The 17,537-nt window shown below is 34.8% G+C and overlaps 1 protein-coding gene across 3 annotated transcripts in view; it reads left to right on the top strand.

The window, feature by feature from the left end:
• LOC105490456 (collagen type IV alpha 5 chain) overlaps nucleotides 1-17,537 on the top strand; it is a 271,513-nt gene that overhangs the window by 134,260 nt on the left and 119,716 nt on the right. For all 3 annotated transcript variants that reach the window (XR_011618460.1, XM_011756104.3, XM_024795626.2), the window contains 10 exons: nucleotides 1,250-1,312; nucleotides 3,264-3,299; nucleotides 3,389-3,430; nucleotides 3,600-3,692; nucleotides 5,811-5,864; nucleotides 5,961-6,017; nucleotides 6,287-6,331; nucleotides 8,395-8,448; nucleotides 10,150-10,191; nucleotides 12,272-12,404. Coding sequence is in view for 2 of the 3 variants with exons in the window: in XM_011756104.3 (XP_011754406.2) it covers nucleotides 1,250-1,312; nucleotides 3,264-3,299; nucleotides 3,389-3,430; nucleotides 3,600-3,692; nucleotides 5,811-5,864; nucleotides 5,961-6,017; nucleotides 6,287-6,331; nucleotides 8,395-8,448; nucleotides 10,150-10,191; nucleotides 12,272-12,404 (619 nt within the window). In the remaining variant the exon portion in view is untranslated. The remainder of the gene's footprint in view (nucleotides 1-1,249; nucleotides 1,313-3,263; nucleotides 3,300-3,388; nucleotides 3,431-3,599; nucleotides 3,693-5,810; nucleotides 5,865-5,960; nucleotides 6,018-6,286; nucleotides 6,332-8,394; nucleotides 8,449-10,149; nucleotides 10,192-12,271; nucleotides 12,405-17,537) is intronic.

The raw sequence follows: 17,537 nt of genomic DNA, 5'->3' as shown, positions 1-17,537 counted from the left end.
ATTCATCCATATTATTGGATATGGCTTTAGTTCACTCAGTTTCACTTTCATATAACTTTCCATTTGTGAACATACTACAATTTGGTGTTTTTTGTTTTATGTGGTGTTTGTTGTTGTTGTTGTTGTTTTGAGATAGCATCTTGCACTCTTGCCCAGAAAGGAGTGCAGTGGCATGATCATGGCTCACTGCAGTCTCGACCTCCTGGGCTTAAGCAATCCTCCCACCTCAGCTTCCTGAGTAGCTGGGACCACAGGTGCACATCACCACACCTGGCTACTTTTTAAAATTTTTCGTGGAGACAAGGTCTCACCATGTTTCCAAGGCTGGTCTCAAATATCTGAGCTCAAGCGATCCTCCTGTTTAGGCCTCCCAAAGTATTAGTTAGGATTACAGGTGTGAGCCTCTGTGCCAAGCCCACAATTTTTTCATTACAAAAAAATCCATGATTTATATCTAACTATAGAATTGCTAGATTGTAGGCCAAATTTTCGGTTTTTAACATGCCAAATTATTCCATAACACTTGTATCATTCTCTTATAATTTATCCCAGTTACTCTTATTTCCCTCTGTCTTTAATCTTATCTATTTTTAAATTAGAGAAGCTATCTTGAAAGTACTAGCCTTTCCCTTCTCATTTATAGCATAAAAGCCCCAACTAAATGCATACCTTTATCACTTTATTTTGTAAATTTTCCTTATTATTTGTCTTATATTTATTTACCACTTTAAACCACAAGTTTTCTTATAACTACTTAATCCTTTTATCCCTATGCATTTTAAAATTTCACTTAGAATATTGCTGAATGATAAAATTGTAGAGCAGAATTCCAGTGACAACTGAAGTTTAAATGAAGTCTAAATTTCATCCATTTAGTTCTTTGTAAGATACAATGAGGGGGCCGGGCACAGTGGCTCACGCCTGTAATCCCAGCACTTTGGGAGACCGAGTCATGATATCGAGAGCAGTCTGGCCAACATGGTGAAACCCCGTCTCTACTAAAAATACGCTAATTAGCCAGGCGTGGTGGCAGGTGCCTGTAATCTCAGCTACTCAGGAGGCTGAGGCAGGAGAATCACTTGAACCCAGGAGGCGGAGGTTGCAGTGAGCCGAGATCATGCCATTGCACTCCAGCCTGGGCAACACGAGTGAGACTTCGTCTACAAAAAAAAAAAATACAATGAAGGGCTTGTTTTTTTAGTTTTTTTGTTTTTTATTTTCATCATTTTCTTTACTCACTTTATAACAGGGCCTACCTGGTCCCACTGGTATACCAGGGCCAATTGGTCCCCCAGGACCACCAGGTTTGATGGTAAGCTCTCTTCTTTAATTTAATTTCTCCTTTCCTTTCTGACTTCTTTCATGAATATTAATATTATTTATAATACTTGAAAACATAATGCATTCTCAACATTCCCAATTTATAATTTTCTTATTTAAAGGTGACTTTACAATGATGTGGTGAATAATATGCATTCTAAGTAATGGCTCCATTTTATAGATGGAAAAATGAGGTATATAAAAGGAAAGATTATGATGAAATATTTTGTTGGTTGCTTCTTGATGTATCAGTGTTGAAGTCAATTCTGGCCATTTCAGAAAGTCTTTTAAGGCAGTTTTCTAATCACTTGATGAAACATGTTTCTTCAAACTGCAATTTTTTGTTTAAGAAGAACAAAAGCAGGGCTTCATAAAAAATACTGGCTTTCATTTCTTAGGCGCCTGGGACAAAACAGTAGAATTGGTGAGGGGAGCGATCACTATGCAATTGGTCACAGGTTTTTATACCCGCAAAACTTCTACAGATCCTGAATGTGTAACCGATTCTCTTACTTTACTACCTCTATAGTCACTCTTATTTTCTATCCTTGTAAATTCTAAGTATTTTTACTTCTGCAATACTTAGATTTCATTCAAGTCATGTTTTGGACTTACAAGTTTGCTGTTGCCCTCTTAAAAGGCCAAGAAAATTGTATTTCAGTAGAAGTAATTTCTCATGTGCCACTCTATCTCTCATCTACCATATATTTAAGTGACAGTTTTCATTATACCTGTATAGGTTGTGCATTTTTGTTTGTGACAATTGGTCCTGCACTTTTGAATGAAGGAAATAATGTTTGATAAATACTAGAGGAATCTACCAGAAAAGATTGTGATTTCTGCTTTCCTATAACTTTTTGGGGGAAGATTACAAAACCCTTCAGTTTATTTTAGTTGTAGACTTCATGCAAAGCATGAAACTATGGACTTTTACACTTTTTCCTAATTCTGCTGTTGGAACATTGGTGCCCCTTGAGTATGTTCTTACACCTTGAATTTCCTGAACCATTGTGGCCACTTAACCGATTCACTTTACATTTCTGGATATTCCTTGAATTAACCCTAATTCAACAGGTGAAGCCAAATCTTAGAAATGCCACCAAGAGGCCGGGTGCGGTAGGTCATGCCTGTAATCCCAGCACTTTGGAAGGCTAAGGCGGGTGGATCACCTGAGGTTGGGAGTTCGAGATCAGCCTGACCAATATGGAGAAACCTTGTCTCTACTAAAAATACAAAAAATTAGCCAGGCTTGGTGGTGCATGCCTGTAATTCCAGCTACTCGGGAGGCTGAGACAGGAGAATCGCTTGAACCCAGGAGGCAGAGGTTGTGGTGAGCCGAGATCGTTCCATTGCACTCCAGCCTGGGCAACAAGAGGGAAACTCCGTCTCAAAAAAAAAAAAAAAAACCGAAAGAAATGTCACCAAGATACAATATATAAATAAATAGGCCCATTGAGGTTAAGAGGCAACATACTTGAGCAGAAAGGTGCCTATTTAATTTTTCAAACCTTGAAACATTCTCAAATACACAAAGTCAGATTGTATAAAAATCAAACTGGATTTTAAAAAATAACACATGGTTTTTGGAACTTGGTAGTTAATTGCGTTATGGTACCTAAATTTACCTATAATTCTGATGTGAAAAATTTGATGGGCTGTTGAGATTAACTTTTGAATTGATTTTTGACACTGGGGCTACCAGTCTACCTCTGCCCATCCCAGTTTTTTTCTCTTGCCCATTTCTGTTCTGTCATCAGAGGTACTCACGTTCATCTAACTCATTTTAATCAGTTAAAACATGTGTCTCTGACTAAAATGAAAACAGACAAGAAAATACTATTTTGATGTGCTTTTTCACACCTTACTCTTTCTGAAACTAAGTAACTTTTAAAATTAACTTATTAATATAACATTTTATTTTCTCTTTTTTCTTCTCTTCATAGGGCCCTCCTGGTCCACCAGGACTTCCAGGACCAAAGGTAATTTTCTTTTTCTTTATATCTTTTATTTGGTGTGTATTCTTTTCTTACTGTCAGTGAGATTTTTAAATGGAAACTTCTCTTTCCAGGGGAATATGGGCTTAAATTTCCAGGGACCCAAAGGTGAAAAGGTGAGTAAAGAAAGAGAGTTGGTTATTCAGCCCTCAGCTTTCTCTTTTTGTAGTCATTTGAACTGCCTTCTTTCTTTCTCTTGCTTCTTGCAGTTATCTTATCTTACATGTCATATTATTGTCTGTGGTGGTTATGAAATATCACTGCCTTATTTTATCTTGCAAACAGGGTGAGCAAGGTCTTCAGGGCCCACCTGGGCCACCTGGGCAGATCAGTGAACAGAAAAGACCAATTGATGTAGAGTTTCAGAAAGGAGATCAGGTGAGTAAGTAGGGAGGAAGTCAATGAAAATCTTGCTATGGATATGTTAATTAGTTTGATGGTGGTAACCACTTCACAATGTATATGTATATCAAAACATCACATTGTTTACACCTTAGATATATACAGTTTTTAATTAGTCATTTATACCTCAATAAATCTGAAAAAATGAAATGATAAAAAGTTAAAAATAATATTTATATGTAAGTGGCATTCCATTAAAATGCATTATAAGCTGAAATGTGGTTATATATCAGGGTATTTTTTTAAATAACAAGGATCTGAGATTATTATTATTATTTTTTTGAGACTGAGTCTTGCTCTTGTCACCCAGGCTGGAGTGCAATGGCATGATCTTGGCTCACTGCAACCTCTGCCTCCTAGGTTCAAGCGATTCTCCTGCCTCAGCCTCCCTAGTAGCTAGGATTACAGGTGCCACCACCGCACCCTGCTAATTTTTGTATTTTTAGTAGAGATGGGGTTTCACCATGTTGGCCAGGCTGGTCTTGAACTCCTGACCTCGTGATCCACCTGCCTCAGGCTCCCAAAGTGCTGGGATTCCAGGCGTGAACCACCACGCCTGGCTGAGATCATTAAATTTTTAAAATAACTTTATCAAGATACAGTTTACATACATAGAATCCACCCATTTAAAGTGTACAATTCAATTTTTTTTAGTGTATTCACAGGGTAGTGAAACTATCCGTGCAATCTAACTTTTGAAAATTTTTAGGCTTCCTTAAAAAAAATCTCCATACCTATGTTAGCTGTACTCCCTATTTCTCCCCAAATTGACCAGCCCTAGGTAATCACTAATCTACTTCTTGGCTCTGTAAATTTTTCTATTCTGGATATTTCATATAAATGGAATCACATAATATGTGATCTTCTGTGTCTGGCTTCTTTTACTTAGCATAGTGTTTTCTTGTTAAATCATTTTGCAGCACATATCAGTGCTTCATTCCTTTTTATGGCTGAATAATATTTCATTGTGTAAATAGTCTACATTTTGTTTATCCATTTATTAATCAGTTGATGGGCATTTGGGTTATTTCCATTTTTGGCTATTTGAAGAATCCATTCATGTATAAAATTAGGTTATGGTAAGTCAGAATGATGACAGTGTTCTCTACATTTCACCGATATGCAAGGAGAAAGATAATGTTACTCTATAAGCCTTTGCTGTGTTTAGAAATAATTATCTGATACCCTGCTTTTGCTAGAGTAGATGAGGGAAATTAGATATATTTTTAAAGCATACTGGCCCACACTTAAACAAACAGAATGTGTGCATTTTTGTTTCTCTTAAATGTAAATAAGAAAGTTAAGAATAAAGGAAAAGTTGTATTGAAACTCTACCATCAATATGACTTTGGCCATTTAATTATCTGCCAAAATATATGTATGCCATTTGACCCCAAAATCTCCTTGTTTTAGGTATTCTTACTTTGTATAAAATATTTTATAAGAATAAAAAATTGTCATTTTTTCATTTTAAGTGTTGCCTTGTTATTTACCTCAAATCTTGGCTTGTATATAGACAAGAAATTAACTGAAATGAGCAAAGATAGCTCTAGTTAATTTTGCTTAGAATATTTCAACCTTAAATTAGAAACACCCTATTATCTTTGGTTATACTACATGAGTATACAGTTCAGTTTAATTTTTTTAGAGGGAGATTTATTTTTATTTTATTTTATTGTTTAAAAAATTTCTACCTTTATTATATATACAGGGGGTACATGTACAGGTTTGTCACATGGGTATATTGTATGATGCTGAGGTTTGGGGTACAGATCCCATCAGCCAGGTAGTGAACATAGTACTCAGAAGTTAGTTTTACAAGTATTACCTGCCTCCCTCTACTCTTAGTAGTCCCCAGTGTCTATTGTTGCCATCTTTATGTCCTTGTGCCCCCAATGAGACCATGTGGTATTCGATGTTTTGTTCATGCATTAATTCACTTAGGATTATGGCCTCCAGCTCTAACCATGTTGCTGCAACATAGATGTAGCTGTGGTTCAGTTTATTAAAAATGCTTCTAGCTAGTGCTAGTGCTTAGAATGAAAAGCATGTTCCAGTATTAACATTGACTTTCTTTCCCCTACTACTACATAGGGACTTCCTGGTGACCGAGGGCCTCCTGGACCTCCAGGGATACGTGGTCCTCCAGTAAGTAACCTAAAGTGCTTTAGCATCATTTAATGTAAATTGGCATTGGTACACAATACTCTATGAACCAATGTGAAACAATTTTTATGTGTACAGGGTCCCCCAGGTGGTGAGAAAGGTGAGAAGGGTGAGCAAGGAGAGCCAGGCAAAAGAGTAAGTGATGTAACTGCTAATATTCTTTGCAAAAAATTCTAAATGTGTGTGTGTGTGTGTGTGTGTGTGTGTGTGTGTGATTTTATTCTTTCTTCCTACATCTTACTTCCATTGTTTCAAAATATCACTACTGACATTATAATGTTGATGTCTAAAAAGTCTACTTAATATAGTCCAAGCCAGTAATAAAGCTTGTTATATTCTTTAACTTTATACTTCCTAACTAACAAATGTATGTTGTTGCTCTATCATTTCTTTGTATTGTGTAGGGTAAACCAGGCAAAGATGGAGAAAACGGCCAACCAGGAATTCCTGTGAGTAGCTAAGGTTCTTCCCCCTGCAAAACTGGAGACATTTATATGTTGGTATAACATATGGTGGTAGAGAAAGAGTATGACAAAGAGTGTGGGGTCTGGAAATAGTTTAAATGAATTGAAATTATCCAGCCTTTGTCTTTTGAATATAATTTTCAATTTTTAAAAATGTTTGTGAGTCCATAGTAGGTGTATATATTTATTTATGAGGTACATGAGATGTTTTGATACACGTATGCAATGTGAAATAAGCACATCATGGAGAATGGGGTATTCTTCCCCTCAAGCGTTTATCCTTTGCATTACAAACAATCCAATTACACCAAATATAAATTTGAGGTTCATCTATTTTTTAAAGTCAGACTTATTGAGATATAATTTACATATAGTAAAAGGAACTATTTTTAGTTTACAGTTCTGTGTTTTTTTGTTTTTTTGTTTTTTTGTTTTTTTTGAGACAGAGTCTTGCTCTGTAGCCCAGGCTGGAGTGCAGTGGCCGGATCTCAGTTCACTGCAAGCTCCGCCTCCCAGGTCCACGCCATTCTCCTGCCTCAGCCTCCGGAGTAGCTGGGACTACAGGCGCCCGCCACCTCGCCCGGCTAGTTTTTTTGTATTTTTTCAGTAGAGACGGGGTTTCACCGTGTTAGCCAGGATGGTCTCGATCTCCTGACCTCGTGATCCACCCGTCTTGGCCTCCCAAAGTGCTGGGATTACAGGCTTGAGCCACCGCGCCCGGCTACAGTTCTGTGTTTTGACAAACACATACAGTTGTGTCACCACCACCATAATTAAGAACACTTCCATCACCTTCAAAAGTTCCCTCATGCTCTTTTGTAGTTATCTCCTCCCTATTCTCCTATCCCAACCTCCTTGCAACAACTGATCTTTTGTCAGTCTCTTTAATTTTGCCTATTTCCAAATGTCAGATACATTGGATCATTTTGTATATAGCCTTTTGAATCAGGATCCTTTCACATAGCATAATACATTGAATTGTGTATCAGTTCATTTTTTTATTGCTGAGTAGTATTTGATAATTTGAATATACCATGGTTTGTTTATCCATTGACCCATTGAAGGATATTTTGGTTGTTTCTGTGTTGTGGCCATTATGAATAAAACTATTATAAATATTCCCATACAGTTTTTCTGTGTGTGTGAACATGTTTTTTCAGTAAAAGTTTTGACAGGTAATATTTCTACTTACTACCAAAAAGGGGCATGGGAAATAAAATATGTAATTCCAAAAACATTATTTCAAGCAGCTTCAGTATCAAGAGTATCTACAGTAGGCAAGAGTTTTTCAAGGACAGAGAGAATATTTGATGAAATTTGTAAGTTATTCCATGGGAAAAGGATAATTCTTAACAAGATAGGTTAGAATTACTAAATTCAGATAAATTGGTTTCAGGATATTTTACTAAACAGGCAATCCTCAATTTACAATCTCTAGTTCAAAAATATTTTATATTATAAAATATCAAGAGGTAAATTCAGGGCCTCAGTTCCTGGCTTCTTTTGGAACAATTGGTCTTTGTCTTGATTCAGGCAGCTGTGATATTCAACAATTGCCTCTTAGTGTTTTCAACAAATGGGGGTTGGGCGGTAGGGAGGCTGTTCTCTTGTTCTCTGTTTGCACTGGGAGAGCCCAAGTTGGGTCAAATAAAGGCAGCCTTGCAAATAGTCTTCTTTTGAACCACCAGACAGATCAAATAATGATAATTCTCTGGAAATGGGGCTTCGAAGGAGCTCCAGCCCTGTTCTTTCCTCTCCAGTTGCTGCTAGGCTGCTGGTTTTCACCTTGATTGTGAGGAGAGTTGGTGGGAATAGAGCAAGTTAAAATGCCACAAAGCTCTGAGTTCTCACAAGATTCAGCATTTTTTTTTTTTTTTTCCTGAGAAAACACTCCTTGAATTGTTGCAAGCTTTGGTTAAGTTATGAAAGTTAATTCTGACTGACCATTTTTGCCAGTATTCTCATTGCTTCTATGGAGAAGACAATTTTTGGAGATTTCCTAACCCCACCATTTGTGCTCATGTCACCCTATCCGCTATTTTTTAAAGGGTTTGCCTGGTGATCCTGGTTACCCTGGTGAACCCGGAAGGGATGGTGAAAAGGTAAGAATTTTAATACTTTGAAGTGACTGGTTTAGTCTAGCTAAAATAATCCTTTTCTTCTCTCAAGCTTGAATTATAAATGGAAAACGTCTACATAACTAGCTTTTATATTCAAAATATTCCTTCTTTATTCATCTTTTGCTCATTTTTCTTTTATACCACACTTGCTAAATTTTCTTCCATTGCCATAAATCACAGTCCATGTTGCAGAAATACATTAAGCATTGTTTAACTTTAGCATCTCCACTGTGAAAAGTCATTGCCTTTACTTTGAGCATGTGTCGGCAAAGCTTTTTTTTCCGCAAAGAGAATTCAGCACTATTTTAGTAAGGTCCTCTTACGAAAAAGGCTTATAGCTGTGAATGTAGAACGTCGCCACTAAACATTTCCATTCTGTATGCAATTATTGTCTGTAAGTCTGTGGCTAATTCTTTTTTTTTTTTTTTTTTTTTTGGAGACGGAGTTTCGCTCTGTCTCCCAGGCTGGAGTGCAGTGGCCGGATCTCAGCTCACTGCAAGCTCCGCCTCCCGGGTTTACGCCATTCTCCTGCCTCAGCCTCCCGAGTAGCTGGGAGTACAGGCGCCTGTCTGTGGCTAATTCTTTGTTGTTTTTCCCCCCTACTGGGCCAATGCAGCCTGACTGAGGTCAATTATTTAGTTACCTATTTTTCAAATGACTTTGAAACATTGTATGAAGCACACAATTACCAGAGTTTTAGCAGGTCACAAAATAACCAGTACTCCAATCCCTCTTGTCTTTAATTGCTTTGTATCAAAAACTGAAAGCTTTTTTGTTTTTCAGGCAAGGAAGGAAAGGCCTTACAAACTTGAATGTAGGCAGAAGGCACATATTTTAATGGTGGTTTATTTCTAAATTAGGTCTAAGTTCTAGCATGGCTTAAAAGGCACAATTAGCATAAAGGGAGGTAGGAAATACTCAGATAAAATGGTTTTTTGTCAAGTAGTATTTGTATATAGATGGATGGCTTCTATGAACAAGACTAGAGTCAGAATAGAAGTATGAAAAAGACCATCCTTGTGTCTTGGCCAGTAGAAGAGTAACATTTGAATATTGAATATTGTGTTTTTTCCATGCTGTTATAGCTACTAATCAACGATAAAAGTTCTATCTGAACTTGTCTTTCATTAGCTTCCAAGAGCAAGCTCACAAAAGCAATTCAGAGTTACTAGCTATTATTGATGATAGTTAAGTCCATCGCATCTGAAATATCTGTCACTAATAGAAATGACACTACATTTATGTCCTTGGCTAGTTTTACGAGGAGAAATATGGCTAAATGTAAAAAAAAAAAATGTAAGTTTTTCACTGATTCTAGTGCTACCATTTTTTTCTATTATCTTCTTTATAGAGTATTTGTAGTTGGCTAAAAATAGGAATCTTAAAAATCAAAAAAACATTACAACTAGAAATACCTTAAAACTCTGGTCCAAAAATCTTTATTCTTTGTATATAAACTGGAGAAGTTAATTAACTTGGTCAATATTATATAGCTAGTAAATCTGAGACAACATCACAGGTTAGGCTTAGCTCAGAATTGTTTCATTACTTCATGTTGCATTTCTCATTTGAGGTATTTTATGATTGATTTCTGGGTCTTTTTGAAAAGTTTCTCTTATATTCTTGAGGAAATTGATGTTTTCATGTGAATTTTACTAACCTATTTACAATTGAATTGAACAGGGCCAAAAAGGTGACATTGGCCCACCTGGACCTCCTGGACTTGTAAGTTTTTTTTTAGTATTCATTTATCAAAATTTATTAATGCATTATCATTTTTGTGCCTTAATTGCATACTCCCTACTTTTTCTTCATAGAACAGAAAATTTCAAGTCATTATCAATTTCTACTGGCTTAAAAGTCTTTATATCTAAAAACTTCAGTAACGTTGACCTCAAGGTCTTGTATTGTTCTGCCTATGCATTACTTCTGCGTGGTAAAGGTCTAAAATTATGGCTTTGGGTTGTTTTACTTCATGATTGCCAGATCACTTCTCAAGCAACCAGCAGGTGGTGCAAGTGTTGCTTACAAAGGTTCAATGAAAACAACAACAAAACAAAACTTGGGGAAGTTGGGGTGGGGTGGGGTTTTGGTCCTTTCCCCTGCAGAGCTCAGGAGAAAGATAGATTTGGTCTTAATAGGTTTTCTAAATTTGTAATTGTCTGATTCACACCTCTTTCTTTCCTGAGTGTGTGCTTTCTAGGGACTTTTAATAACGCACGTAGGAAGCTGCTTTATGAAAGAATAATTGGGAGTGGGGGAGCTACAGAATTTCTGTCATGTTTGTGTTCACTATGAAATTTAAGTCAACTGTACTTCCAGTCTTATTAGGAATAAAATATCGTTGCTGAGGTTTAACATGTTGGTTTTTCTTTGGTTGAAATTTAGTAAGACTCTTGACTTCAAACTGCATTGAAGCCGCAACAGTGCGAATGTTGGAAAACTTATGTGTCCAGACATGTTAGTAACATTAATTTAATTCTTATTATCCATAGTGAGTCTCAGTTATTAATACTTAGGACTGTACTAAATCTAATGAGGATATACTTAAAGAAGATCTTAGATTTTTTTTATTCACTTTCATTTTAAAATCAGCTTCACTCCTCTAGGAAATAATCTCTTTATAAAATGAGAAGATAAAATTTTAATACATATCAGAAGAAATGGAAATTTTGAGAGTACAGTCCTATTTAGCAGCCCAGTTTCCTTTTGAATCACTATTCCAATCCTAAGTCCCACAACTTTTTGTCTCCTTTTGTGTGAATGTTTCTTATATCCATCCAATAGAGACAGGATGAAATATCATACTGCTACTAGGTGTTAATTTGTACATCAGACTGGCAGTCTCTTAAATCTGATGTTCATTTACCTTTATAGGTCTATAAGAAGAATTTTTAAATATTTAATTTATTTAATACTAAGTTTTTAAGAAAATACTTGAGTTACAAGAATACAGAGTAAAAAGGAATGATTAATTAGTTGGGTTTAATCAATAAAGAAAAGATGGGTTTTATTTTTAAATTTCTTTTGGTATATAGTAGGTATATATATTTATGGGGTAGTTTTCTTTTTTAAAGGAAGAAATAAATGTGGGTTGATAAAGGGAAAGATTGGGGAAAGGCATTACACGTGTTTGGAATGGAATATGCAAAGACATAGACAAGAATGTGCAAGTTGAATGAAATGATTAGAATCAGACAGACTTCACTATAATAAAACTTTATTGTAAGACATAATAGGAGATTAAATAGGTGAGAGAGGTATTGGAAGTGAAAAGTGACTTACAGTTCAGGATTAAAAGTAGCAGCACTTGTAGTAAAAAGTAGTGAGCAATTTTGAGTCCTTAAGCAGAATAGTTAACACACGCACACAAATGGTTTTTGAGGAAGCATATCCTAACAATAGATTGGAATTCAAGGGACAAGATCAGAGGTTCTTCTGTTACTCTAAGTGCGAGTTGATGATACAGTTGTGGCAACAGGAATCAAGGGGGCAAATTGGAGAGATGTTTTCTGTAAAGAATTGTCAGGCTTAGGAGACTGGAATTAATTGAATGTGAATTATAGGAGAAGAGACATCAAAAATACTTTTAGTTTTATACGCCTTGGGCTCAGGAACATGGTAATGTTGTTACTTGTATTGGACATTTTCTAATCAGTTGGAGGATGGGAGCAATACGGAATGTGATTCATAAACTATGTGAAAATGATGACATTGCAATCATATGTAGCTCCCATAGTATTTTCAGGAGAACAAGGCTTTTCTTCTTTGCATTTCTTTATTTTTTTTTTCTTTTGTAATAAAGGTAATTCCTAGACCTGGGACTGGTGTAACTATAGGAGAAAAAGGAAACATTGGGTTGCCTGGCTTGCCCGGGGAAAAAGGAGAGCGAGGATTTCCTGGAATACAGGGTCCACCTGGCCTTCCTGGACCTCCAGGTAAATGAGATTGCATTTATGGCCTTGTGCTTATAGCATGCTTACTAATCCATGTATACTTTTTATCAGATCAGTTCCATGGTAAGCATGGAAGTAGAAGACACAAATCCTTTTTAATTGACAGGTACTTCCCAAATCTCACTATACCTTCTCTCACCATATTACTCACTTGTACTTTAAAAAAGCCTAAATGAATAGTGTCCTTTAATCCTAAGATTCCCATTTCTACATTTTTTTTTATTGATACATAATTGCACATATTTATGGGATACATGTGATATTTTAATACGTGGGTACAATGTATGGTGATCAAATCAAGGTAACTAGAATATCCGTTACCTCAAGTATTTATCTTTTCTTTATGTTGGGAACATTCAAAGTCTTCTCTTCTAGCTGTTTTGAAATATACAATAAGTTGTTGTTAACTGTTGTGAATCCACTGTGCTATGAAACACTGTAACTTACTGCTTCTATCTAACTATATGTTTGTACTCATTAACCAACCTTTCTTCATTGCCCCTGACCCTTCCCAGCCCCTGGTAACCATCATTCTCTCTACCTCCATGAGATCAACTTTTTTCTTAACCTCCTACATAAGAATGAGAACATGCATTTGTATTTGCCTTTCTGTGCCTGGCTTATTTCACTTAACGTAATGTCCTTCAGGTTCATCCATATTGCTGAAAATGACAGAACTTCGTTCTTTTATGGCCGAATAATATTCCATTGTGTATTTATACCACATTTCCTTTATCTGTTCATCCACTGATGAACATTCAGGTTGATTTCATATCTTGGCTGTTATGAATAGTGCTGCAATAAACATGGGAGTGCAGATATCTCTTTGAATTACTAATTTATTTTCTTTTGGATATATACCCAGACGTGAGATTGCTGGAACATATGGTAGTTCTATTTTTAGTTTTTTGAAGAACCTCCATACTTTTCTTCATAATGGTTGCATTAATTTACATTCCCACCAACAGTGTATGAGTTCTCTCTTCTCTGCATCCTTGCAGCATTCTGTTATTTTTTGTCTTTTTGATGATAGCCATATTAACTGGGGTACATTTTATTATTACTATATTATACCAAACAATTCTGAGATTTAATAGGCAAATCATCACACTTTTCATGCTAATAGGGAAGGATATTCTCCCCAAGTAATGCCTAGTTTTGCAAGATTTCCTGTATAAAAATGGCAAGCAGCATTATCCACCTAAAATTTCAGAAACACCTAACTAGAAATCCCCATGGTGATTTTGTTATAAAATAAAATCTTAGAGCTCAATACTGAGTTTTATATTATTGCCTTTGAAAACACACAGTATAGGGGAACATTTCTAATTTGGCCACAAATTGAGTACTGCCCTTATCTAGAATGTTTATTTGGATGTTCTCTGACATAGGGTAATAATAGTGATGTATGTAAAATATCCAGATGTATGTGGTACAGTGCCTGGCACACATACATATTCAATAAATTATTATTCCTTTTCCTTCAAAAATATGTGGCTAATGAAATACAAAATGATGAGATGAGTGATAGTGATCTTTCCCAAGAGAAAGAAAATAAATATAGGTTCCATTATGCTCTAAATGTGAACTTCAGATTCCTAATCTCAAGATAGTGAACTAAATACATACTGTATCTGGAAAATTGAAATAAAGAATTACCTCAGAATGCAATAAAAGAGATAAGGAGTTGGGAAGTATGAATGAAAAGTTAAGAAGTATAAAGGATAAACTTAGAAGCTCCAAAATTATCTCATGAGGGAGGCCAAGAAGGAAAGAATGGGACAAGAGTCAGCATTTGAAAAAAATAATGGCTGAGAACTTCCATCTATTAAAAAACACATACATCACTATGGAAAAGCTCATGGAGCACTAAGCAAGAGTAAAATAGTAGTAATGCAAAGGCCCATAACTAGACACATTGTAGGGATATTTCAGAATTCAGGGATAAAAAGAAGCACTTAAAAACTATTTGAGAACAAAAAGCCGATCACCTACAAAGCAGAGTCAGAGGATGATAATGGAGCACATTTTCAAAGTGATAAGGACAAATTACTATGAATTAGGGATTCTGTGTTATACTAAACTATCATCCTAATGTGAAGATGAGATACATAGGAAGTTTAACACCTTCAGACTGTCTCTGAAATAGTTACTGGAGGTTTTACTCCAAAAAGAAAAAAAGGAATTCTGGATAAAATGAGAATAGCGGTAGGATGCAAGAACCAAAGCTTAGAAAATATATTAGTAAAGCATATTAAGTCTAAATCAGTACTGGTCATTTTTTAAAAAGGTGTTCTAAGTAACAACTTGGAGCTATAATTGTAAACATTATTAACCTGTGATGTGTAGATGCAGAGAGAATAAAGAGAAGTGTTTTGTCTTGTTAGGGAAAGATAATATAAATCTTGTTAACTGTATAAATTTTTAGAAATATATAGGTTTAAGTACATAGGTTAAAATATTAATAGTAGCCACTAGAGAAGAATAGAAATAAAATGTATAACTTACACACCAATTGAAGAAAGAAAATGACTAAAAATCTCTTATATTGTGTAAGTTAGGATTGGGGCAAAATAAAGACAAATCTGGGCAAATAGAAAATAAAATATAAGATGACAAGAAGAAGTTAAATATAAGTCAGTAACTCCAACAAATTTGAAAGAACTAAACACTGATTAAAAGACACTGACTAAAATTGAAATTAAAAATACCTATATATAGTGCGTAGTAGACATATCTAAAGCAAAGTGACAGATATAATCTGAAAATAATGCAATATATACTGGGCAAATGCTATACATAAAACTGGTTTAGCAGTTCTAATATAGTATGAAATATAATTAAATGCAAAATTTGAAACTATAATAATTCTGGAAGAAAATGCAGGAAAAACTCTTCTGGACATTGACCTAGGCAAAGATTATGACTAAGACTTCAAAAGTAAATGCAACCAAAACAAAAATATACAATTGGGACTTAATTAAACTAAAGAGCTTCTGCACAGCTAAAGAAACAATCAATGGAGTAAATAGCCTACAGAATTGGTGAAAATATTTGTAAACTATGCATCTGGCAAAGGACTAGTATCCAGAATCTATTAATATAAGGAACTTGAACAAATCAATAAGAGAAAAAAAAACCCCATTAAAAACTGGGCAAAAGACATGAACAGAACACTTCTTAAAATAAGACATACATGTGGCCAACAAACATGAAAAAAATACTTAACATCGCTAATCAGCAAATAAATGCAAAGTCAAACCACAATGAGATACTAACTCAAACGTTAGAATGGCTATTATTAAAAAGGCATAAAATAACAAATTTGGGCAAGAATGTGGAGGTCATAGTTATATATTGTTGGTGGGAATTTAAATTAGTTCAACTACTGTGGAAAGCAGTTTGGAGATTTTTCGAAGAACTACAAGTAGAACTAGCATTCCACCCAGCAGTCGCACTACTGGGTATCTACCCAAAGGAAATCATTCTACAAAAAGACACGTGCACTCATATGTTCATTGCAGCAGTATTCATCATAGCAAAGTCATGGAATCATCCTAAGTGTTCATCAGAAGTGGATTGGATAAAGAAAATGTGGTACATATGCACTATGGAAGAATATGCAGCCATACAAACAATGAAATCATGTCCTTTGCAGCAACATGAATGCAGATGAAGGCCATTACCCTAAGTGGAATAACTCAGAAATAGAAAACCAAATACCATCTGTCTTCACTTAGAAGTGGGAGATAAACAATAGGTATGCATGGACATAAAGATGGAAACAATAGACATAGGAGGCTCCAAAAGTTGGGGAGATTGAAAAGCTACTTATTGAGTACATAGTCACTAGTCACTATTTGGGTGATGAGTTCACTGGAAGCCTAAATGCCACCATCATGCAATATGCCCCTGTATTACTAACAAAGCTTCGTATGTACTTCCTGAATCTAAAATAAAAAAGAGACATTCATATGGATAAATAGATAAATCATATCACAATGATTTAAAATTTATGAATATGTATCTAACAATATAGCTTTGAATGTATAAAGTGAAAACTGATAGCGTATGGGAAATAAACTGACAAATCCCCAACATATCAAGTAGGTGAAAAATAAGGTTATAAATGATTTGAGCAACACAATTGAGCTGTATATATGGGGGAAAGAGAAATACTTTGTGTGCAGCAGAGAATATGCATTCTTTTTAAACATACATGGAATATTTAAAGAAATTCATTCTATTAGAACATAAAGAATTATTTAAAAATTACATGCATGTCATTCTCTGTGATCACAGTGAAATAAAATAACAAATTTACAACAAAATCACCAAAAATGTTTACAATTGTATATTAAGAAACAATATAAATATTTCTAGACATAAAAAAGAAACAAAAGGAAATGACAGACTACCGAATGCTAAACAACAATGAAAGCACCTCATATCAAAACTCATTAATATAGCGAAATCAGTACCTTTCTCACAAAATCAGAAAGACTAAAACGAAATGACTTAAATTTTTGAAAAAAGAAACAAGCACAAACAGAAGGAAAAGCTTGATAAAGATAAAAATAAAAATTAATAAATAGAAAACAAACTAAAAATGTAATTGGATAGGGAAAATAAAAGATATTTTGAGTGAGAAGAGTTTGAAATTAACAAGTTTGCAAATACAATCAAGATAAAAATGAAAAAAGGCACAAATATAATCAGTAAAGAAAAAGATCATTATAAAAATCAAATTTTAAATTACAAGAAAACTATAAATGTGTTAAAATATTTTAAATTTGGAAAAAATATAAATTTATCATGAAACAGGAAACAAATTAATTAAAAATGTTTTGAGAAAGTAGGAAACCTCAGTAGATCAATTACCATAGAATATTTTAAAATGTTAGAGATCTCCATGAAAATGCATTGGTTGTATGGGTGGTTTTATCATTTTACAAACGAATTCTACCAAGCTGTCAAAAAGCAGATAATTCCCAAATTTTAAACTATTTTCAGGACATTAAAAAAAATAAAGTTGGTGACAAAACCAATACCAGCCACTGCAAAAACATGCCAAATTGTAAAGACCATCGATGCTACGAAGAGACTGCAGCAACT

Source organism: Macaca nemestrina, chromosome X, assembly GCF_043159975.1.
Source record: "Macaca nemestrina isolate mMacNem1 chromosome X, mMacNem.hap1, whole genome shotgun sequence".
In the NCBI taxonomy this organism is placed as follows: domain Eukaryota; kingdom Metazoa; phylum Chordata; class Mammalia; order Primates; family Cercopithecidae; genus Macaca; species Macaca nemestrina.
This window is presented reverse-complemented; position numbering and strand designations above follow the sequence as displayed.